This window comes from Microplitis demolitor, chromosome 5 (genome assembly GCF_026212275.2).
Source record: "Microplitis demolitor isolate Queensland-Clemson2020A chromosome 5, iyMicDemo2.1a, whole genome shotgun sequence".
NCBI classification, from domain to species: Eukaryota; Metazoa; Arthropoda; class Insecta; order Hymenoptera; family Braconidae; genus Microplitis; species Microplitis demolitor.
In genome coordinates this window covers 8,042,581-8,069,628 of record NC_068549.1, presented here as the reverse complement: position 1 = coordinate 8,069,628, position 27,048 = coordinate 8,042,581, and the positions used below count along the sequence as shown (strand labels likewise).

General features: G+C 27.9%; 1 protein-coding gene across 2 annotated transcripts in view; it reads left to right on the top strand.

Annotated features, from left to right (window-relative positions):
- The window catches only part of LOC103580443 (agrin), a 231,031-nt gene that overhangs the window by 188,115 nt on the left and 15,868 nt on the right, over positions 1 to 27,048 (top strand). For both annotated transcript variants that reach the window (XM_053739365.1, XM_053739364.1), the window contains exons 5-11: positions 4,326 to 4,562; positions 12,385 to 12,600; positions 14,718 to 14,959; positions 17,467 to 17,653; positions 19,456 to 19,553; positions 26,311 to 26,440; positions 26,528 to 26,764. In XM_053739365.1, the coding sequence (XP_053595340.1) occupies positions 4,326 to 4,562; positions 12,385 to 12,600; positions 14,718 to 14,959; positions 17,467 to 17,653; positions 19,456 to 19,553; positions 26,311 to 26,440; positions 26,528 to 26,764 (1,347 nt within the window). The remainder of the gene's footprint in view (positions 1 to 4,325; positions 4,563 to 12,384; positions 12,601 to 14,717; positions 14,960 to 17,466; positions 17,654 to 19,455; positions 19,554 to 26,310; positions 26,441 to 26,527; positions 26,765 to 27,048) is intronic.

Genomic DNA, 27,048 nt, shown 5'->3' with positions numbered 1-27,048 from the left:
TCTTAAATTTTTTGTGTTCAACTGAAAATTTTTTTGTTCTATAACCTTGACAATATTGAAGAATGTCAAAAAAAAAAAAATTTATTCCGTTTTTTATGGTTATTTGAGAGGTTGAAATAATCAAATAATGAGAAATCTACTTTCATTTCGGCTGCCGAATGGCCTTTTTAAATTATTAATTTATTTTTTTATTTCTTACTTTCAGTTTAATATTTTTTTTAAATCTCCCTCTTTTTTATCTTATATGTCACTCGTTTTTTTAAATCCTAATGTGAAAGATATGTATATAAAAATTGTTAGGGATGATAAAGAAAGTATCAAATTACAAAAAAAAAAAATTTTCATCAATTTTTTTCAGTTTTTCTGCACGAAATTCGTACTTAAACGTAACACCATAATATGAGGCAGGTCGGCTCCCATACACACGATATCTCGGCAATGGCTTATCTGAAACAAAGAAACCCAAGTGTTGCAGATTCACTATGACAATGGCTACATATTCGACTATTGATATTAAATTTTAACTAATTTTGTTAATTTTAATTACGAAAAATCAGAAAAATCGAAAAAAATGTTTTTTTCTTTCGCGGTTATTTGTAAAAAAAATATAGTAAAACTCAAAGTTTTAATATGATAATAGTCTATTTCATGAATACTTATGTGTAGAATATGTGGTTTAAATTACAGTTGTATCAGCCCACGGGTTCCGGATAAATCGTGTGGGGTGTTTGAAAAAATGTTAATTTGAGAAAAACGCGTTTGAAGTATTTTTACATAAAAAATCATTTTAAAAAATTTTATTAAAATTTAACCTGCAATGCCTGCATTGTATGAAGTGCCTTTTTCTTACTCAAAACTGTCATTTACTGCTAACAAACAGCACTTGTTTACACCAACTAGACTACACCCTTAAATTATTCAATATTGAATTCGTATTTTTTTCCAACACAAGCATAACCTGTTAAATTTAATACAAAAATTTGAGTAGGCCACTTGGGACATGTGATTTGTATTAAATTTAATACAAAATTTTCAACTGAGTATTTAATTACAGAATAGCAGCGAGTATCCATTTTTCCTCTTAATTAAAATGATTTTCATTAATTTAAAATATAAATTAATTGACTCTTAATAAATACTATTATCATGACGATAATATCATCAAATAAAATCTGAACGATAAGAATAACATCGACAATCAAACTTTATTACGAGTCACTTGATTTATATATTTTTTCACTTTTAATTCTACCGCACACTTGAACTGGATTATAGTTTAAAAAGTTATTTTTTAAAGAGAAAAAAATGAATTTAATAAGGTCGTGAGCCACAATACTCGCCGCAATATTTTCGGAGATTAAATCTTTTTGTTTACACATTCTATTTTTCCAACGGGAATTATAATTATTATTATACTACATAAAATTATATTTCTTTGTACTTACTGTGCACAGGCGTTATTTTTACTTTATGTCCTGTAGACTTACACAATAATTATACATAATTTAAACAAATAATTTTATAAATTACATTTCCTTAAATCGTCTCAGTGTTTTGTATTTTTATTTTTTTTCATAGAAAAGCATAATGACATAATTAGTCGACATACAAAAACATAGCTTCCAGTTTCTATTTAATGCAATGTCATACAATATAAAGTAATCAGAAGCATTAAATTGAGAAATTTTGATAATTAAAACTCCTGGATTCGTAGTTTTCATCTAATCCAAATCTCGCAGTCATATTTAGCTCTCTTTTAGTAGAAATAATTTCAGTTGTGAAAAAAAAAATTGTATAACAATATGTTATTGTCATACTAAAATAAGCAAAAAATATAATTAATGACCGAGTCAAAGATTCCACTATAAAATGTGCTTTGTGAAGAATTGAATTTTTTTTGCAGCAAACTACAGAAATTAAAAAAAAAATTTTACTGTTACAAAATATAGCAAAGTTTTTTAAAAAAAAAATGTTGAATTATAGTACCACCAAAAATTTTATTGACAAATTTAGTTGTCTCATTTCAAAACTTAGTAAGAGCGAATATTTTGGTATTTTTACACTCATGATATCTTTTACACTCCTACTAATATTGTTTTTTATCAAAATATTTTTTATTGAAACAAAAATATTTTTTCTGACACATTGTGTGTTCATAGTTTTTTACACACGAAAATGTTATATTAGAAAAAATTTTAGGTAACGGTCGGATAACTCGATATACCTAAGAATTACATTATTTGTCACAGAAATTTTTAATGAAATTTTATTAATATATACTGTAAAAGATGACTATTTTCGCTATAGCACGTAGTAATGTTTCTCATCTCTCGAAAAATTTTTTGTTTTATTTAATTATTTATAATAAAAAATAATTTTAAAAAACCAGGTCCATTAGAAAATTTATAAATTTGAATTCGAAAATTCCAACTTTTTTGATATTTTGTACTTGGCAGCATGGTAATGTTATCAAAAATCTTTTAAATTCGAGCTCGCTCGGGAATAATTGGCTCTTTTTATTCATTCTAGTACCGATAGGTTTTTTTTTTAAATTTATTATCTCCATTTTATTTTTTACGAATATTTGACCAAATATTCTAATTTCGCATAATCAATAAAGATGCAGCTGGCAAAAATTTCTAGAATAAAATTTAATCTGTTGTTTTGTAAAAATTTCAATGCACATGATTAATTCCATTTAATGTATTTAAGAAATTTTTATTTTATCGATAATTTTTCAGTAAATTTTTTAAAAAAATACCATAAAAATACTCTGAATGTATAAGATGAATTTGAAACATAGCCGAACTTTATCTAATACTAATAATGTACGTGTTTTTTTTTTTTAATTAATATCTTCAAGGGTCTTATCTTAATTATCCGTTTCAAAATATAACCAATTTAACTCCAAGGCCGATACGTTTTCATAGAACATATCAATTGAGTTTTTTTTTAATATCAATTCAAAAACGATTAAAAAGTAACACCTGTCGTTGCTACTGACAAATTTAAAGCTAAACTATACACGCAAGGATTTTATCACGGCCTTATCTGAAAAATAATAAATTACTTAAATTATATAGTTACGAGTATTTTTGGCTGAAACTGCTATGGCTACACTGTAAAAAATTTTTGGACTCGGTACAGTGTAAATAACTCAGCGTAAAAATTTTGGTATGAAGCTTCACCAAATATCCTGTTAAATTTAGGCGGTGTAAAATAAAAATTTTTACACCGACAAGCGTGTAAATATAATTTATGATAATTTTGCATTTTAAGAAAAATAATCATAGAAATATTGAATGCTCATTAATCAAAATAACGACGAGAAACACTGAATGGTGTAAAAAAAGTAGATTACACTGTGTTAACATTACATGAATGGATAATTAACACCGAGTATTTTTCACACTGTCATTTCACACTATACGGCCGTATGAAGTTCTCAGAGAGCATTTTTACACCAAAATTTTTTACAGTGTATGTTATAATCACCTATTTAGCAAATAGATTCTGTTTTCTTCCTCTAAAGAGTCACAGTAGCATTTTCGTGCTCTATCTTAAAAAAAAAAAAAAAAAAAAAAAAACCATACTTAAGGAAAATACTACCGTGTCTTTTGATTACGCCAAATAATATTTATTGAAATGACATACACTTGAAATGTACGACATTTAGTGCCTATAACTGGCAGCTAAAAATATTGGATAAGATACAGCTGGTAAAAAAGATAATCGTTCTAATAGTGTCGTCATCAGCGGATCAAAAAATATTTTTTAGTTGCATGTGCGATAGCAAATAACCAAAAAATGTCGAAGTAACTCAACGAGCCATCTTGTGACAAAATTTATCATCATTTAAATTTGTACACTTACCAACTTCTCTCTCATTTTCAACAAATACTCGAAACAATCTTACCAAATAAATAAACACGGATTTATAACCTGCCATTTATAGGCACTAAATGTAGTACATTTCAAATATCTGTTACAAAAACTAATGTATTTATCTAGTACAATCGAGTCTGACGCTCGTGTGTTGGTACCCTTGTCTTTGGTTTGGGCACCAATCTTCACACCTAGCGTCTTAAACACGATCGCACTCGATAGATAAATTTAACTACTATTAAAAAATGTTATCTTTCACATGATCAGAGCTATGAAATCTCTTTCGTTCCTGATGCTTCTGATGAATCTCAGCACATCTTACTGCTGTTACATCTTTCCAAAAGGTTAAATGATAAAAAAAAATTAAAATAAATAAATATAGTAGTACGAAATACTCTCTTCAACAAAATTCAATTTAACACTTGACTTTTCTGTTACAGAAATCAAGGATCCTTGTCGTAACCTCAATTGTTCGCTTGGTTCTCAATGTGTAAGAAGCAGAGATGGTACTGAAGCGAAATGTGAGTGCCTCAAGAGTTGTCCAAATCTCGGTGATCACGAGGGATCTGGACCAGTTTGTGGCACTGATGGAGTTGATTACCCAAATGTTTGTGAGCTCAACCGTTTAGCCTGTACCAACAATGTTAATGTCACCGTAGCTTTTCGTGGAAAATGCGGTGAGAATTTGCTTTTTAGTAATTATAAAATAATTATTTCTCTTTTATTGTCTTTTTATTTTTAAATCTTACGCTGTACTTATACAACAGTTTAATTTTCAAATTAATGAAAATTTTATTCTACGTGATATTATAACCCCTAGTTTCTCGTTTGAAACACGGTTGTATCGTCGTCAAGACCACCGCAATTTCATCACACTTTATATCGTTTTTTTTTTTTTACGGTCGACCTCCCAGTTCCTTGCAAAATTTAATTTCAACAATTTTCTCTCCTTACGCTTTTGCAACTACACAAACACTAGATCTTAAGTATTACCCTAACTTTTTACCCTTTTATACTTGGCTTCAAAGTTAAAAGAATATTGTTATCAGTTATAATATATTGGTTCATAATTATCTATTTACTAACAAAAAAGTTTGTTACTAAAAAACAGTTATGGGTTAATAAACGTTAACGCCTATTAAAATTTAAAACCTTTTAGTAAATATATGAGTCAAAGTAAACAACAATAATGTGTTAGATGTACAATATTATATTTTTTTAAGTAAATTTCATAGAAATCAAACTATTGTATTTTTTGTCCGCGTAGTATTCATAGAATTTTGTCGAAATATGTCTCAATCAGATGAATAGGCTCTAAAAATATCATAAGTTAATAAATTTATATGGGGGTAGAGTGGACAGAAAGGACCACTCCAAAAATTTGGTTAAAAATTTTTTTTCAAAATTATTCTTAACCGTCATTTACGACTCTTATCATCATTTTTTTACAATTTTGAGTGTCCCAAAAATTGTTTTAGGAATTCTTTAATGAACTCAATATTCTGTTAACCACAAAAATACAAATGGTGTCTTCTTTGCTGCACAAAAAATTTAACGTGATTTTTTACATAAAAAATTTCTCGAAAAATTACTATACCTGTGAAAAAATGGATTACATCTACATAGATCTAATTTGTTCCATTTTTGAGACCTACGAATATATATATAGTTAGTTAGTTCTAAGTAGATCTACCCAGGTCCACGTAAACACACTTTTTTATGCTTCATTGGATCTAGGTAGATCTACATAGGTATATAGATAGATAGAAAGGGGATATATGTAGATCTAATAATGCATAAAAAAAGTGTATCCACGTAGACCAGAATAATGTAACAAATTAGATCAACATAGATCTAATAAAATTTTTCACGGGCAGTAATAGTAGCATGGGGGCAATATGGAATTACGGTAAAAACTACCGATAACATAAAAATTTGAAAAATACATCGAACAGAATTTATAATGTAATTTTCACAAAACAACAGATTAAGTATGATATACCTAAAGATCGGAACGTTTTCCGCACTACGAAAATAAAAATAACTTATGTAATTTGACTGCTTAAAGATGACCAGAGGGGTATTTGGGGGTGGCCTGCAGGTTTCGGGTTACATACTAGCACCTATGCGAAACGTTTCAGAAATCTAGATCCAGTAGATTCTTTACTTTTCATTTCATTTTTTTATCTTTGTTTCACGAAAAACTTTTCGATCTTCAGATATATGACTAAATTTTATATTAAAAATTTTTACGAGCTGCATCGTAATTGATTATGCTAAATGATAATATTTAGTAACATATTCATAAAAAATGAAATAGAACATAGATTTTTAAAAAATCCACTCGCTATGACTGCCAGGTGAGATTTTTCCGATTTAATTTATGGTTATTATGAGTTAATAATAATGTTATTATTTAATTCTCGAGTAATTAAAATCCTTAAAATTTTTGAAATAAATTATAGACTTATCATTTTCTTATTTCTATCAGGCATTAAAGGATAAAAATAAATTTATTATTAACTAATTTTGTTAAATTGTTGTGTTATCTTAATATGAATCAACAAGTGTATTGAAATGAAACTACTGTATATAAAATAATTTAATCATATTAATAGGATTAAAATTCATATAGGAATAATTTAGTAAATTCAAACAAATTTTCGTTTACCTAACCTAATATATCTATAATATGCATCGTGTATGTAAATCTCATTTCACTCGCACTCAATAGAATCAGTAGTTGATATAAACGTTTAATCGAACACTATGTTAGAAATTAATTACAGATTATGAATTAATTTTATTTTATTTCTTAACTATCGTGTTAACTTAACAAGATAAATTTATTATAAATTTTATTATTAATTACATAAAATTGATCTTAGAAAACTGCAATAATGTTTTTTTCACCGGATTGTCGGTTTTAAACTTTTTCACTTTGTTACTTTCATAATAATAATAAAATATATATAATATGTAAATGTATCTTCACAGTAACAATCCTGAAAATAAATTAAATGAAAATATTCTTGTTAAAAAATTTTCATTTTGAAATAGTCGCGCGGAAAAATTCCAGTCTGTAAATATTTAATATAGTAAAATATTTGATGTCTTGAGTCATTCCAAGTTACAAAACTTTATGTAAGATGATATAATCTTGAGACACAAATTTTTTTATAGATTATTAAATAAAATTTTTCCTTCCCCCCCCCCTTTTTTTTTTGGGAATATTTAGCGGTGAAGTTACGATTCAGGAGACAAAACCTTCGTAACAAAATCGTTTATGAAAAATATAACAATATCTAAAGAAAATATGTAAAAATATATAAAAAATTCAATTATTATTTTTCTATTCCTATGCTAATTGTAAACTTACTTATTCTATTCTGCCCAATATTATTTTTGCTTCTATTGCTCAAAAAAATTTTTAAAAGCCATTAAAATTATAACAATTCAAATGTCAAAAAACAAAAAATTGAGTCAGCCGCATTTTTTCATAGACATTGCCGTGGTGACGCTATTGCTTGGTAGAATATATAGTAACAACAGTCAACGAAAAAAAAAATGGCTACAGAGTTTGCTCACATGTGAAACCACCGGTTTTAGCAGTAATGGTTTGTTAAAAAAATATGCGAAAGGATCGCAGAAGTAATTTTCATAAGAAATCGAATCTGCTTAATACTGAAGGTAGCGAGAAAAAAATTAGGTCGTTTGGTCAACTCGTTCCCGAAGTATCTGTGCTATATGTTATTTTTAAATCATAGACTGAAAGACCACAACTTCATCATTTTTGAATAGACTTTTTCTCTACAATAATAAGTATAACGCATCTTAATATAAGCAATATATTCATTTATTAGCTTTTTCTCTTAATATTGATGTGCTTTTCATAATATTTTAGTGCGGTATAAAAATAAGGAACACGATCTAACGTAAATAAGTCGCGTGACCTTGACAGATCGATGGTAAAGTCCAGCCTCTCCGCTTCGCCTTAGAGGTGTGCACTATATTTTGATATATTAGCTACTGTAATATGAAAATTTTTCAAAGCAAATTTATTTCAAAATTGAAATTTTTTTTAACAATTTACTGTTATCAATAAATTGAATGAATCATTTTGTACCAACTATTTTTTTTATGTTATTTTTTCGCGAAGATATAATATATGTAAAGACTTTTTGGCGAGATTTAATAGCCATGCCACCAGAAAAACAAAATTTTTTGAAAATTATATTATTGTAGTTTCAAATAACAAAACGATCACATTAATTAATTTTTAAGTGATTAAAGTATTTATATATTCAGGAGTATTTACGTTATTTTTTTTAACTCTTTTAGATAAATACATTTATTTTATTATATGCATGCTTTTTTCGACTGCATGTTAAAATATACATTTGTAAAATTGCCATATTTTGTTTATGATAATTAAAAACCTCATTCTATTATTATAAATTTGATATAATCTGTGGTTTATATAATTTAATAAAAAGCCAATAAAATTTATAAGTGTAATAAAATATAAACATATATTTGCTTTGTATCTTCTTATCGATTAAAATTGAAACCTATTAATAAAACGATCTTTAAAAGTATTACATTAACTTCTTTACGAATAACGAAAAAAATTAACAATTAAGTTGAAAAAAAGAAACGAAAATACTTGTTACAACAATAGTTTCAATAAAACAAAAAAAAAATAGTTATCTAAGGTATAAATATAATGACGCGATTTCTTTTATATTCATTTATTGTCGCGTTGACGAGTACAAAAATATAATAAGATAAAATCACAAAAGTACGAATTTAACTTTCAAACGAACACGGAAATACTGAAATAGCTAAAGATTAAGATATTCTATACTTGACATTATTACTATTTATATATAATAAAAAGTAAATGGTTAAGGAACAGTCTAAATGTGTTTTATTACATTTCAGAACGTACTAAAAGTTTGTGAACGTTATCATATTGAGCTATAAATATTTTATAAAACATATTCACACCAAGATTTTATCATAAATTAAAAAAAAAATTGTTTTCATGTATTCTAAACTTTTAATGAGAAATAAATATGAAAATTATACAAATGAATAAAACTTTACTAACCATAAATTTAAATACAAAGTTAATGTTTTTAATCAAACGCATTTAAAAATAAATTTATTTTTATAAAGGATTAAATAACGAAAATTAACTCGGATGACTTATTACCCGCTCGCTTTTGATGGGGGGGAGATTAAATCCACTCAATATAAATTGGTAAATAAAATGAGAAATTATTTTTTTTTTTTTATAATTTTTTTATGGTTTCAAACATTAGAATAAAATTCTAATTTGGAGAATAATATCTACGCTTGTATTAAAACATACACACCTATTCGATTTTTATCTTTACATATAATAATATATAAGCATATTAAAGTAGTAGATATTTCATGTGGATTATTTTTCCCTTAAAGTTTTAATTTTTTTTTAAGTTTATAATTAAATTTATAATCTGCAAGAAATCAAAAATATGTTTTGCTATTGTTTATATTTTTTTCTTTATTTTTTAAGGTTTAAGCATTTTTTTTCTTTTTTCTGTATGAAAATACATAATAAAACGTAAATACTTTGCATTTAAAAATTATCTTTAATTTTTAAAAATAAAATTTTTTTTTTTGAAAAAATTTCGTGTTTATTTTTCCCAACATGTTCCCAATTATTCCCCAATTGGGTAAGATCAACAGCTGGTTATTAATTTTGACGTTGGGTCGCCCCGACAAGTTCCCAAAAATATCCCAATTTAACAAACTCATTATCGCGCTATTAAGTTTGGTATTGGGTTTACCCAACATGTTCCCAATCCTATCCCAACTGGCTGAACCCAATCGTAATTTTTTATTTTAATATTGGGCTCACCTGATATGCTCTCAATCATATCTCAATTAGGATAACCCTATTGGGCTTACCCCATCAATACCCAGTAGGGTCCCAATGTATGCTTGGGGATAATTTCTAGTCGAGATATAAAAGTGTAAAGTTAAGAAATTCATAAGTATACAAAGAAAAAAAGGATTACATGACGCAAAAAAAATTTCGCATTATAAAATGAAAAACGAAATTTCGTTAGTGCTAGAAAAAATTTCTCGCTCCAAGAAAATTTTCGTTTTCAATTTATAATGTAAAAAACTTTCTTAGGTTATATATATATATATATATATATATATATATATATATATATATATATATATACAAACATGTATATGTCTACTTCAGCTACATTTTATTTGAATAAAATATTTTTATAATACAATCCTAAAAAACAAAAAAAATATATATATATATGTGGACATAACAGAAATTTTATAAACATATATGCAAGGACTCTTTTAATCCGCTTATTCTATCGAATTTTCTAAGTGCCCCATATACATTCCTGTTATTAGCATATCTTTACAGAGACCCCTGATGATTATTATGATTATTGTTATTATTGTTTTATTTTTTTTTCTTCCTACAAGAAACATTCAAACTGCGATGCAAAATAGACTAGAGAGCTTATGCGCGGTAACAGAGTACGGTGAAATTAAAAAATAAAAAATATATGGAAAGTTCTTTGAAAGCAAGTAGAGAGATTAGCAGTATGACGACCGCGTCACATTTTATACTCGAGGGAATAGAGAGGGCGAGTGAATCAAAAACAATTGCCTCAAGAGAGTGATGGTGACAGAATTTTAAACGAGCTACGTTATCCTTGGATATGACACTATTATCTCCATCTCACGTTTCATTCTTGACAAATTATCTCTATAACAAAACTCGAAGATCTGTTTCTTTTCTATTATCGCACTTGCATTATTATCATCCGAATCTAGTTAATGCAGCTACGTTAGAGATAAATAATATCATTTATATTTACATCATATTATTATAATTATTATTATGAAATTAACCAAGAAAATTTCCCGAGTAGTAAAATTAGATCTGTTTTAGAATAAATAATAAATACAAATAATTTTTTTTAAATTTAGATTTTAAAATCATATTTAATTTATATGGGAATGTAATCGGTTTTTGTCTGTACTGCTTCCTATCCAGGTCAATATTAGACTTATTTTCGTATTATATTTAGTCTGTTTTTAATCGTTTTTGATTAGTAACAGACTTTTTTGTTGTAATTGTTTGTTCATTTGTTTTTAGGACAAAAACAAACTATTTGTTACTATAATTTTTAGTCTACTTTTAATAGCCTTTAGATCAAAAACAGGACTTTTTATAAATATAAATAATAAAAATAATAATAGTAATAATCTAAATTTATAAATTTGTTTTAATTTTCTTGATATTTGAGATGTGCTATCGCGCTTTCATAATAAGATGTCACAAGAATTTTGATGGTTTTTAATGCCAAAATATTTATCGATTTTATCCAGCAAACAAGAAAAATTTCTTGACATTTTAAGAGTAATTTTATTAATTTTATTGAATATTACAAATATTCAGTCAAGACAGCTAAAAAACAAAGTTGTTAAACCATCAAATTAACTGCCGACTTTAAATATTTTTTATAAATATTGTCCATAAATAAAAATATTACAAGTCCATGATTTAATCTAGTTTCGTCCTTCCAAATTTTCAGAACTAAATTTTTCCAAGTTCAAGAATTAATCTCATTTTGTTTGCCTCCAACGCAATTGTTTTTTAAAACAACAGATCAAAAAGAGCTTAAAATTTTTATAAAAAATTAAAAAAACGTCAACTAGTTCAAATACAGACTAATTAGTCCAAATGCAGTCACAGAGACTAAAAGTAGATCAAATTTTTCGGCCCGGGCGTCTTATCCTTATTTGTAATCTATAATTAATTACAAACAGTCATTACAAACTGAAATTAAAAATTTCATTAGATGACTGATCATCAAAGGTTGTACTACTAGAACCAGCAAGAATCATGATCGAGTTTAGTCGCTCTACTGGAGAGTAACTTAAACTATCCCCAAGAAACACCACTGTTACTCCTTTCACTTGCTCTCATTTTATCTCCTCTCTCTTCATGAAACTTGCTTCGTCAGCCCGACCCCATCTACAAACGGGAAACGGAATTCAACTTCCTTCCTTTCGTAGCGAAGATTAATCTCGACGCGATACCGGAACAACTCGACCCAATCTCACCACTGAAACCCGTTATGCTTCCGTCTCTTGCTAGCTCTTGGTTTCTTTTAGATCCTTTCTTTTTTTTTTTCTTCGCCGTCTATTCTGAAAACCCTGTAGTCACAGATTTGAGTTTTAATTCAACAGGAACGACGCCGACATTCGGGCGCCTATTAACCTCTTTCAGTTTGAAAAGAATTTCTGTTGCTGATATCTCTCTCAAAATAACAATAAAGTTTTATCAGTAGTTTCAATCTCAAGTGATATTGTTAGATTTTTGATAGCTCAATAAACATATCTTGCCTCGTGACATTAGTAGGTTCACTTTAGTCAATAAACATTATTAATATTTACTTGTAGATCCTTGTAGTGCTGTCGAGTGCTCGGAACCAGAGATCTGTCAACTGGACGCTTCACGACAGCCGGCCTGTCACTGCGGCGAACAATGTGGTCTTGAATTCTCACCGGTATGTGGCAGCAACGGCAAGACTTACTCTAATGAATGCAGCCTAAGACAGGAATCATGCAGATCTAGATTACCCCTGAGAAAGATCTACACCGGTGTATGCAGTTCTGGTAATAATTATACTGTTATATTTCATACTATACTTTATATGTTTCATATGCTCATTAATTATGCTTTAAATGTATGTTTTAATAACCGCATGCACATGTCTCGAGTAAACTAACCGAAATTATTTGATGATATACTTCATTAAAACTTCGAGAGATAATTATTTTGCCAGTGCACAGGGAAGAAAATTTGCTATCTGTCACGAAACAGTATTGCGACGATCACGATACTCGGTTAGCTATACTTCATATATACTGAAAGCTTTAGTCTGTCGTATCGCGATTATCGGGATCCAGACGGGCAGATCTTGAATCGTAAGATAGTATTATTATAATATCGATTTCATTTAATTATAATTACTAGCTATAGATAAGTAGGACTTACCAATTTATCTAATTTATATAGATAGATAGTATTCATAAAAAATTTAAGGGTGAAATCGATTAATTTCTATCTTAAACTTTCAAACTAATTTTATTCCAAATTGAGAGTAATAATTAACACTGGCTTCAAAATTTTCATTAACTTTTCCAGATCCTATTCCATTAATTTACTTTTGACCCAATCGTCTATTAGAGTACCAATAATTAATTATTTAATAAACAATCATTACATAATCATTTCGCATTCGTACGTTAAAAAAAAGCAAGTGGGTTTAAGAATTCTGATATGAATAGTGACGCTTGAGACGATTATTACGATCCGTTTCGCTATGGTAAAGAAACGTTAACAGACGACCCGCTGTACATTTTAGTATATTCGGATTACTGTAGAATCGTTATAATGCGTCAAGTTATTAATTCCAAAAGGACTCACATTTTTATAAGCCCTTTTGGGTTTAGACCCTGATAAAAAAAAACGATTTACTCGATGATGAATGTCCATCTATATAGTATTGAAATTGAATCGTTTTGAATCGCTGTTTTTAATCAGGGGAAAGCTTCCTAGAGCCTAAAAGGCATATCATTTTTTTTTCATTGCCAATCGTTTGAAAGATTTATTTTAGAGCTAAAAATTGAAAAAAAAAAAAAATGTTGGAAGCCTAAAGGGCGCATGATTCAAATTATACACCTCTTTGGCTTTCAAAAAATTTTTTTTCTTAATTTTGAGCCTTAAAATAGGTTTCCAAAACGATTTGTATTAAAAAAAAATCTGAAAACCGCCTGACCTTGTGGGCCAGCCCCAAAACTTCCCGCTGTTTCCGAGCTCCCTGAGCTCGGAAACATTATTACTTATGAATTTTTAAGTTCTTTGAGCTCAAAAATATGTTGGGTCGTTAAAACATACCTTCACTGAAAAATTATAATTTTTGTCCGACGATATCTTTGGAATGAATGAACCGATTTGAACGTTTTTTGGTGGTAATCGAAAGGGATCAACAAGACTTAACACTGATCACATTTTGAGACGAATTGGGGAAGTAGTTTATAAGTTATACGCAAAAAACCAAAAACAATAAAAATTTTTAATTTTTATTCTTCGTATAACTCGTAAATCACACGACCAATTTACTCCAAAGTCTCACCAATTCTAAGTTTTGGTAAGCCCTTTCGATTGCCACCAAGTACATTCAAATCGCTTGATTCGTTCCAAAGATATTATCGTTAAAAAAAAAAATTCACACACACATACACACGGACGTCCATCTCGAAATAGTCAGAATAGCTTCTTGGAACCTCAAAACGTCGACATCTGATGAAAACTCGCTTTCAAAAATCGGACCGAAACCAATAACTTCTCTTTTTTTGAAAAATTGCAATTTTCTCAGCGGGAAGTTAAAAAAGTTATTCGCTCTTTTGACTCTAGGAAGCTCTCTAAAGCAAAAAGGTTTTATAAAAATATAATTCACTTCGGAATTAGTAACGCGAAGTATTTAGAGTTTCATTAATATCAATATTAGTATCGTGAAAATCATATAACAGTTTAGTAATAATTACAATACTCCTTAAGCAATCCGTTGAATAGTTACTAACACAATGTTTTTTTTATTCTCTCGTGTGCAATAAAATTTGACTATGTGTGAAGGCATCTGCGCTTGAGTAAATGAAGATTCATAGATGTGTGGATTATGAATATAATATAATTTTAAATGTTTTATTTTTATTATTATTGATTTTAGGTATCAATCCATGCGATGGTGCCAAATGTAGTGAAGTCGAGCAATGTGCAATCGACCGTTATGGCATCACGAAATGTGAATGCGGGCCAGAATGTGAGCCAGTAATGAAGCCAGTCTGCGCCAGAGGCGGTATTACATACAAATCTCTCTGTGAGCTCAAAAGGCATGCTTGCCTAACTAAGAGTAACATTGAGGTCGCATATACGGGTACCTGCGGATCTCAAGGAGCATGTTCTGAAAAGGCAAGACAGATATTATAGCACATTCACATTCACTAGCTTATTTTTTCATCACTTTTTTTTTTATCATTTTTTTTTTAATTCATGACAAGAAAAATTCTGTAACATTGAGTGTTTTATATAGAATAAAATAGTTTTTAGGGGTAAATAACTGCAGTGTCGTGTACTTTATATATAGTACTGACTACAAAATTATTATTATGTCAAATGTTTAATCCCAAATATAATCACACTATTATTTATTTTTTGTCAAATAACTAAAAAAAAAAACTATTCTGTTATTATTATTATTATTATCTTTAATGATATATAGTAGCATAATGAGTAATGAAAGATTACACTGTAAAAAGAGCGATGTTAAAAATGGACTTATTTTAACTCCGCCTGGTGTTAAAATGAAATTACACTGGTGTAAGGGGCATAATTCAGCGGTGTTAAAATACCGGAATAATATCAGTGTAAAAGCGGGGTAACCGGTGTAAAAGCGGGGTAAACTGTGTCCGCTTGGAGTATTACCTTTAAAGATTATAAAACACAAAAAATGTCAGTTCCTTATGAAAATTAATAAAAAACTATAATTTATTAACAAGTATACTGATCGAGTAAGTAAAAGTATTCACAAACTAAAATATTTTAACACCGGCGGCAGCGTTATTTTAACACCGGTGAATTTTTTTTAACACCGGTACAGAATATTTACACCAGTGGCGACGTTATTTTAACACCGCTTTCGGTGTTGAAAATTAACACCGGTGATTTTAACACCTGCACCACTTGGATTTACCCCGGTAATTTTTTACAGTGTAATAATTCACATAGAAACATGAAATAAAAATTTTTCAAGTGATTAAATACAATTTACTTTCATCACAACTACCAAAATTTAGAAATATTCATAAAAAAAAAAATACTCAATTTAACTTTCAAATAATTATCACATAATATTCTTATATTTGCACTAATATTATGTATTGAATATGATCATCATTAAGTGCATCATTAATATTAAATTTTAAATTAAAATAATTTTATTTTCAGTCACTTAATTTAAATTTATAATATATAATAAAATACTTTGATACGACGAACTGTGATATACTTAGATAACACAAATAATTATTTATCACTGATAATTTCGTTATAAAAATTATAGGAATCCATTAATCGGATAAAGTGAGCGACTAATGGCACTAATCGGCTTTAAGGTCTTTTACCTTACGTTAAATATGTAAATTATACAATCTAATATTATCATTTTGATTCATCTATCTAATTGCTTGATCTTTATTTTTAGTATTTAAATTTTAATGAAGAAATTTATGAGTTTTAATAATACAATAATAATAATAATTCTTTTCAAAAATGCACTGTCAAAATTGGGAGTAATTTCCGGTGATCTAGATCTTATTTGAATCCATATTCACTTCAATTCAGAGTTTTAATATTAAAATAAACTCCTCTTTTGAGCCAATTTCACTCCGAGGGAAGTAAATAAATAAATAGTCATCCGCTCCGCAATTACTCCGGATCTAATCCACGTTCACTTCACAAATTTTTTACAGTGTGTAAAACAATAAAAAAGTAATAATGAATTTTATATAATTATTCGCTCTGGAATATTTTCAATACAGTTATCGGATTTCCATTAAAATTCAACAAATTTCTGGATAAAATTAACTAAAATTCCAGTCGAAAGTTTGTGAAATTCAGCAAATTTTTAGTTAAAGTTTATTCAATTTAACTGAAAAAAAAAAAAATTTTAAATAAAAAATATCTGACTTGACAATAAAAAAAATGTAACTGCAAAAAAATAACAAAAGTTGAGAATAAAGTATTTCGTGACGATATTCTAAATAAAATAAAGTACAATAAAATCAATAATACAGATTCGCGCAGATCCCTTTATTTTAAAAGCTATAAAGTTTTTTCCAAAATAATATTACTTTGCTTTGTTTTACTACATAACAATAGAATATATACATAGATACATTTTAGATTGGACTTTATTTACCGGCTATCGTTCGTTTGTATAACGAACTCTAAAATTCAGGAATTAATTAAATAAGCCGCTTTAAAACCCATGAATGAATTTTTAGATTATTATGCCAGGTCTAATTAGTAGAAAGTCGGGTTTAACACAGTATATATAGATATAAACAATTAATAATTATAATTTTAAATAATATCTCGCAAACGTAGTTTTATCAAAGTCATGCCATGTATCCATAACAAGCAATTGAAAGGTCTGCTTTATTACCCACCTCTTATAAAACGTGAATAAAATCATGAGGCCTGAATCAAATTTTTTTTCACAAGTACCAGAAATGCAACGTGACTTGAAAGCTCTATTCGACATCATATACTTGATTCTTTTCTGTTTAGATATTTTTTATTTTCGTCATACTTTTACATTTTTTTCCATATTCCTGATATGCATACGTATGTATTTATGTACATCTTTGAACTTTCATGGCTATTGATACATTTAAAACTGGATTTTCTATCAACAGATTTGTCAGTGGGGAGCAATATGTGCGGAAAATGGGGATACTGCTATCTGTGAGTGTCCTACTTGTACAGTAGAATTCAATCCCGTGTGTGGCGATGATGGAATCAGCTATGGGAACGAATGTAAACTCAGATTGGAGGCTTGTCAACATCATAGAGAGATCAAAGTACTTTATCAGGGTCTCTGTAGTAAGTATATATAATTAATCAAAAAAATATAAAAGTTGATTAATAAAGCTCTAATTGGATTATTATTATCATATAAACATTATAAAAAATAACAGAATAAGAAAAAAAAGTATTTGGAGAATTCAAAAGTACGCACTTCAAACGCTCATGTAATACTTTGAGTAGTCTATTTACTTTTATTAATTACTGAACCACGTATTGATTTTCAAGCTAAAAAAAGTTTTATCTGCTTAATTAACACGAAATATTTTTTGACAGTAATGATATTTAATTTGAATATTCTGCTAGATGTCGTCTGTAGTTTTCGTTTTAGTGTGAAAATTTTTTTCTACTGAAAAATAGCTGCTTTCAATTTGCACCACCAGGGGTTTCGTTGAAAATGATCAAGTCCCAAGTAAAAGAAATAGCTGAAGGATGTGTTTGTTTATATATAAAACCGCCGGTTTTAAAAATAATAATTTAATACACAAGAACGAAAAGGACTACAGAAGTGATTTTCGAGAGAAACCAACTCTATTTTGTTAAAAACTTCACGAAATATTCAAGATATACTTTTTTTATCTGATTTTTTTAATAAAAATCCGTATTGTCAGATTTAAAAAATGCATTGGACTTATTCATTAGTGTTTCCTCTATCTATTAATGTCCTGTCGATGCAATAGTGCGGTATAAAAAAATACACACAACTTAATGCGTGTGATTTAAAAAATTCGACCGTAAAACCCAGCCTCTCTGCTTCACGCTTGAGATATGCAATAACAAATAATATGATTTTTTTACTTAGTATAAAAAACAATATGCACACTTACGAATCAACATAAAGTAGAGTTGAGTTGGAATATTATAGCAAAACTTGAGTTTATATTAACTTTTAACAATAATAATAATGTATTAACTTATTCTTTGCGAAACTAAATACTACGAATTATTTTAATAAAACTTCAAAGCGTAGAGCTTAAAAAAAAAAATAAATCAACTCCACACAGTTATATTAATTCTGAATATACTTTGGATAGTTAACCGTATATAATTTGGTTTTTTTAATCAACTTAATTATTTTAAACATGCACGTTGTCAAGCAACTCTAGAGTTTACTCCCTTAGGATTAAATCGTGTGCGCAATTGTATGTCTCATTACTAAATCAAGTAACAGTATTGAAGGATTGATTTACTGATACAAATACATACATACATATATACATACGTACGTACATATATAAATATATATATATATATATATATACATATATATGATTTTTTTGAGATACTGTGCTGTATACTTACAATTATTTTAATGTGATTCTGTAATAAGTAAACTTTTCATCTGTCAGTGAATAGTTTTCACGATTGCAACCGCTCGTCTTGTGAATCGTTATGTAGATTAATTAAAGAACGGTTTCATGCATATCACGATGGCGCGATTTTACTTTACCGACTATGAGTTGTTATCCTAAAGCATGCATGCTACATGTGCATGCAACCCCTTACCAACAAGCCGGTCAACATCCTCTCCACATCACTAGCACGTGTATGTACTACCAACACTTAATCTACTTTAGTCTAACAAACATATATTATATACATACTACACCATGTCGAACTCCACAGAGAAAATGTTTATATTTAATAAATAAAATAATATTTTACATAATTTTATGAAATCATTCGTTTTCGATTAAAATTTTTGATTAAAAAAATATATTTACAGTGGGAAAAAAAGTTTAAGCTTCAAAAAAAGTGTTGGGAAGCCTTAAAGTGTTATAAAAATAATATATAGTTGAGTTGTTTAATTATTGTTTTAGATGGCTGTGAGAATAAGAAGTGTGAGCATTATGGAAAATGCGAAAGCGACAGCTCCGGTGAAGCCAGATGTGTCTGTCCGACCAACTGTGGGGATTTGGTGAGTCTCATTTCAGAATAACAATGCCTCGTTACCATAAATTGCTTTGGATCCGCATACGCCCAACTCGGACTTCTCACTGAATAATCCCCTTTTGTTCACGCTTACGATCCCTGCGTGTATTGTTTGCACCGTGTCGCAAAACGACTCCTGCGTTTGCCAAAGAAAAATTGCTTTTGCTGAGAGTTGCAACTTCAAAGCAACTATCGTCGAGGCAAACTTTCTTTTGAAACAATGTAAATTACACGCGAACGTTATGAAGCCTTTTATGCGACCCTTCATCGTAACATAGATTCGCGTACGAACAAGTCTTTAAAACAATATTTTTATTTCATCTTTTACCACCAGAAGGAGAGACAACTTCAGCACTTTCAGTCATGTTATTTTTATATGACTTTCATTTTCCTGTATAGTAATATATTATTATAACTTAATTTCACGGGAACACTCAGAGAATTTTATAGTAAAAACTACCCAAATAATTGTAGGTAACTGTGGGACTCCTCGATATTTTAGTAACATTTCCGACTTATCAAAATATCTATGACTTTATTTCAATAATTACCATAAAAAATTATTAAATAAACTAGATGTAATAAAACATTTATAAATTTAAATTTGAAAATTCTAACTTTTTTAGTGTTTCACATTTGACAGCATGACAGTTTTATCGAAAATCTTTTGAAATCGAGCTCGTTCGGAAATATTCGGCTCTTTTCGTTTATTCTTGTACTGATAGGTTAGAATGAATGACGTGACGTATGGAGGCGTAAGCGAGCATTATATTTTGTTCCCGGAAAAAAATCATTTTGTAAAATTTTTTTAAATTTCGTGAAGTTTTATGAAGTTTAGGGAAATTGAATAAAATTCTGTAATATTTTACACAATTTTACGACATAAAATTAATAGAATTCTATAAAACTTTATAAAGTTTTATAAAATTTTATTTATTTCATAAAATTTTATGAAATACAAATTCAGGCCACAATAATGATTTTCTAAGATGACCTAAAATTCCGTGAGGCCTTATAAAATTATATATATTGCTTAAAATTTTGATACACGAAATATATAAATTCCTATGAAATCTTGCCGAATTTTATAAAATTTCATGGATTTTTTTTTAAATTCTATAAATTTTAATAGAAACCCATAAATTTGAATTCATTATTGAAGAAAACTAACTTGTGAAAATTTTTTTAGTTTTATAAAATTTTATGCAATTTTAGAATATACGATGAATTTTTACCAGGCCATTTTCGGTCTAAAATTTCATTGAAGAAATTTATAACATTAAAAAAAAAAATATTTTTACGGGTCGTTACTAAGTAATTGCATTTATGTTCAGCTATTAAATACACCTAGACCATTTTTTCCCGCTTTCTTTAAATCATATTTTTTTTTTGTTTTTTTTTTAATTTATTTTTTCCATACTTATATACTGTCCGCATGCTACTATTACTATAGTAATTTTTCTATAATTTTTTTATGTAAAAAAAAAAAACCGTAAAATTCTTCGAGTGTATTATCAAAAATAGTGTTCTTTAATAATAATTTCATAGCATTAAATAAAAATTTATTTCAAAATTATCATAGTTATAAATTAGAAAAAAAAATTGCATTATCAAGACAGTTGAAATATAAAATAACTGTTGAGAAAAGATAATTGAATATTCTCTGTGAGTAGAAAAGCATTTACTGTGGTGGTGGTGATGTAGGTTGCAGGGATGTAATATAATAATGCCGATGAGCAGTGGTTGAGCACGAACCGATGGAAAAATAGCTAAGCTGAGCCAGCTAAGCGATGCTTATTGGGTGGAACCAGGCAACGTTGATGGAACACCGACGAGCTCAAAAATTGGTCTCATACCACATTTTACAGCTACCACCCGACTACCCTTATCAGTAATAGCCGAGCGCAAACTTGATCGAACAAATTTATTGTCCATTCTTTCCGCAGAAAAATGTCAATGCTGGGACAAAAAAAATACTATCATAGTAATCTTCGTTTTCGGAAAATAAGTTATTTTCAATTTTCCTCTAGTATACTCATGACCTAAAAATATTTATCTTACCCAATGTTGGCTATTCATTCAAATTTTTATAATACATTTTTTGTCCTTCTTTATTATTCTATAACATACTTTTTTATCTTATAGTTTTGTAAATTAAAAATTTATAAAACAAAAAGTTATTAAATTCAAACCTATCTTCTAAACTCAAGTTTTAACTAAATAAATATCAAGATTTATAATCGATATCTTTGGAACCAATTGAACGATTTTAATAATTTTGTTGGTAGTCAAATGCTCCGTAAAAAAATAAATTTATTTTTTTTAGTTTTTTAAAAATATTGGAAAATGAGACGTAATTTTTGAGACGAAAAAAATATCGGTTCAAAATAGCTTAATTGCTATCTCTAGAAAAGAATGGGGTAAATAGATCAGCCTGAATAGTGCAGCCAATTTTAAACTTTCAATAAAAAAAAATTTTTATATTTTTTTTAAAATAGTAAAAAGACTCACAGATCATTGAAAAGAATAATAAACGACAACACAATTACTGTATTTTTTTAAAGTTTAATTTTTTATAATTTTAAATAATGACATTTATAAATCTGTTTCATTAAATTTCCTTTAGTTGCTGTTATTCAAATAACGAAATTGTTATTAAATAACAGTCCAATATTTATAATTTCAAAATATGCATTATTATAGATATTCATATATATATATGATATATATACTTATGAGTTAATAATAAATAAAATCATTTAATTTTGTAAACTACTTGTTGATTTATTAATTTAATTATCAGAACAAACTGATAATTCAACTTTTTTTATATGCATGTCAGTGGCGACATAAAAAAAAATGTTAACTTTTACATTTTATTTTTGTATACCATGGATATTCATTAGACATAATTTGTATATTTTGAGGCTATCGCGAGTGATAACAATTAATATTCAATATTGAACTACTTTTTGGTAGCAAATAATATTTTTATCAGATTCAAGATTAAAAAAGAAATCTTGTAATAATTCATAATAGTTATAAATAGTAACACATTTTAATTCTTTCAAAAAAAAAAAAAAAAAAAAACAAAAATATATTTTTATCTAGTGAGAAAAAAAAATTTGTACATTGCACGAAATTTTCAAATTTATTTCTAAATTTTTTTGATTTGTATGACAAACATCCCAGCTTTTAAATAAATGGTAAATTTATGTAGGGGAAGGGGGGAGGGCAAAAGGGGGTAGGGTAGGTAAAATGGTTCCATGCGTTTTGATCCCCGGACAAAATATCCCCAAGATAAAATATCCCCGGACAAAATATCACCATGCAATACTCAATTTTTTTTTCAATTTATATTCCGATTATAAAAGATTAAATACTCGAATATTCTCATGTAGTTTACATAAGAAAATCGAATCAACAACCTATTACAAGTATATAATATTATGATATTTATATTATATTACGTAAGTTCAACATTATAAAAATATTTTCTTATTATTATTGTCATCAACATTTATACTTTTGAACTTATTCGAAAATAGACCAATACATCTGCTTGTTATCGTGCTGTGCCCTTTTTTCATGGATTTTATGTGTGTTTATTCGAAAATAAATTCATACAAATGTATAGAAATATACATATATATATATTTGAGTTTTTTCAAAATATACACTCATGCCATAAATTAAAGGAACGGAAAAATTTTAGAAATTCCTTATTTCTTTATTATTAATAAGACTGCAACTTTGTAAAAAACAATCGTATCGGGACCGTGGACTCTCAAAGAAAAGAAAAAATTTAGAAAATTTTTGTCTCACTGTATTTTTCATGTTTGTGCAATAGCTAAAGCTCCAAAAGAATTTTGATGGCAATGCGCGATAACTAGAAATTTCAAGCTATAAAACGCTTTTTTTAAATCCCGATACGATTATTTTTCACGAAGTTACAGTCTTACAAAAATCAATAAGAAATTTCTAAAATTTTTCTGTTCCTTTAATTTATGGCATGAGTGTATATATGCAAATTACTAGCAGCGTAAAAAATTAATCTATAATCAAGAGAATATTTTATCAAAAGTTCATTTTGTCTTAATGATATTTTGTCTTCGAGATATTTTGTCCGGAAATATTTTGTCCGGGGATCAAAACGCCTGCTACCAGGTAAAATGGGATACCCCCAAAAATTTTGATTAAAAAGAATTTTATTTTTTAAATGTTTTTTAAACATTCCGAAATCAATTTTGCAAACATAATTGAGTATTATTTTGAATATTTTTTGTTAAACTTTTTCAAAAATCAAGTTTCAGTCAAAAAATGTTGATGGCTTTTGATTTATGGTAAAAACCAGTAAAATTTTTTTTTCTTTTTTTGCATTCAATAATTTTGTAAAATGTGTTGTTTCTTTATGTAAATTGCTCACAAAAAATTTCATTTGATCAACTTTATTATTTTTTATTCATACGACCAGGCTTCACATTTTTTAACTGATCGAATCAGCTGAGAAAGTTTTTTATAAATATCGCAACGTTGCACATGAATTTTACTTACGAAATCAGTCGCACAGTGAGGGAATCCCGCGACTTCACGACTTATTTGCATTAATATGAATTTAGAAAAAAAAATAAAACAACTAAAATTATAGAAACTTTTCATATCGATTAGTAAGACATTAATACAGGAATTGCTGAATCGGTTTAGGAAAGTAATGATTAATTTGTTTAAGTTATCTCATATTGCTTTACTTTTCTTTAAATTTAGCTTAAAAAACCATAGACAGAAAACTCTAGTGCTAACTTACAAAGAAAATTGATTATCTCACTTTTTTTTTCTTCAATTTGAAAGTTTAATATATGAATAAATTAAACTTTAAAAAAAAAATTAAAATAACCATGCATTTGTATTATGTCAAACTTGTGGTTCGTAGCTGCCACAAAATATGTAACAATTAAATAAATTTGTAAAGTTTAAATCAAATATCAAACAGTTGTAGGTAAAACTTGACCGCAGTTGATTGTAAAATTAAATAAACAATTTACCATGTAACTTTTAGCATGTTTACATTATAGTTGCCAGTTATCAACGACTATCTCAACTGCGGTATATATAATAACTATTATTCTCTGGCACAACCACCACAAACATCACAGTGGTCTCGAATTCCAATTAGAGCTAATGAAGCTTCCATGTATGCATCGTGAATGGAAGACAACTAAGCTCTTGTTGTAAACTAAGAGCTCCATATTGTTTCAATATTCGCCTATAATATTCTCTCTGCAGTTTTCGTAAACTGCAAACAAGTCCAAAAATTTTGATTATTTATTTTGTAACGTATTTAAATATTATTTTCACCTTACGCTTGTTTTCTTATTATTATTTTGTCTTTATGTTGATTTTTTTTTAATTTAATTTCACGTGTTTAACAAATAAAAAAAAAAATTATCTAAAATTCTAATTTTCATTATTTTTCTTCAACAATAACAATGATAATTACTTTTTTATTATATATTTTTTTAAGTGTTCGGAGAGGGGGTTGGGGAAAAATTGGCCCCCTAAAATTTGTAGTGCCTCGAATGATTTGGGGGCGAAATGGGTCCCCAAAATTTTAGGGGCCCATTTTGCCCTCCCCCCTTCCCCTACTCAAGGAAATACTAATTTTGCAGGGACTCAAATGCGTCAAATTTTTTTTTTTTAATGACATTCGAAGCACATAGAAAAAATTTTCAGCTGCCGCTAAAAAACAGAATTTTCATTTTTTGCGGGCAAAATGGAGTAATCCCTAAAATAAGGTACTCGGCAGATCCGAATTACGGTAAATTACGACAAATTTTAGTATTTTACGGTGAAATACTGCATTTTACGGCAAAAGTATGATATTTTTGGCGCAAATTTGTGGTAAAATAATGCCAATTTGCCGTAAGTATTGGGCTGTAAAAAACTGTACAAATAAATAAGCAAACAGTGCTTACGGTAAAAAACCGCAAATTACGGTAATTTATCGTAATTCGGATTCTCTAAGGGTGAAAAAAATTCTGGATATTAAATAAATTTGATTTTCTTATAAGTAATTTACATAAAGAACAATTATATTTCCCATAAGTATTGTATGCAAAGGAAGAAAAAAATTTTCTTAATAGTTTTCATCATAAAACAAAAGTCATTAACATTTTTCGATTGACACTTTCGATTTTTGAAAAAGTTTTATTGCCACCTTCAAATTATTAAATTTTCATTAGTCAATTATTATTTATTATTAACTTCAAAGTCAAAGACTGAAGTTAGTTTTAATTCCAAAGAATATATTTTTAAAAAAGTAATTATATATATTGCTTGAAGTAAGAGACTAAAAAATTATTAAAAGATAATTTTATTCTACACATTGTAACTATTTTCGTTGGTTATCGAAATAGATCTCAAGTAATTTGACACGGGGAGTTCTTCTATTGTTAATTGATAAGAAAAAAATCAAATCGATTTCATACTATTCTTTTACAAAAAAAAAGAATTTTTCGAAAACCGTGAAAGTAAAATTCATAATAATGCTCAATCATATTCACAAAAATGATTTTGGAATGTTTAACAAATATTTTTTAGTAAAATTTTGGGGGTGCCTCGTTTTGCCCACCTTTCCTATATATATTTTATATCCCATTAAGCAATCACTCTTAAACTATATACTTCATAAGTTATGGTACAATTTAAGAAAAAAGATCCTAACTTTAACAATAATGTAATTTCAGGAGAAAAACAGCAGTTCTGCTCGTAAAGTATGTGGAAGTGATGGAATAACTTATGCCAACGAATGTACTTTGAAAAAAACTTCATGCTTAACTCAAACTAACCTGAGTGTAGCATTTGAGGGAGACTGCAGTAAGTGGAAACTTATTTTTTTTTTTCACTGTTCCTTTTTTTTCCACTCAAATTAACTGTAAGTTAATAGAAAAAATATTTATACAGAGTTATGTACAAATGTCGAGTGTGCAAATGGAGCTCGTTGTTCAGCTGGCGAATGTATTTGCCCGGAAAGTTGTCCAGAACCAAAAGACGAGCCTGTATGTGGTACAGACGCAAAGACTTATCCCTCTGAGTGTGAACTACAACGTGCTGCATGTGACCGAGATAAAGCGAAACTTGGTGCTTTACACGTCGCTTTTCATGGTGAATGTGGCGAGAAGTTTGCTGTCGCTGCTCTAAGTAAGATCAACTTATATCGTATCAATTAATTGCGATCGATAACGTATATTCACTATTACTATATCATAATATATATATATATATATATATATATATATATATATATATATATATATATATATATACTGTTAAAAATTTTATCGATTTTCAAGGATAATTGTCATGGAAATTTAATAAAATTCATTAACTTTAAATAAATATCGATTTACATACTGCAAAAAATTAAAGCACGGTTAGATTTTAATTCAGAACATATAATACTAATTAGAAAAAAAAACCTTAAC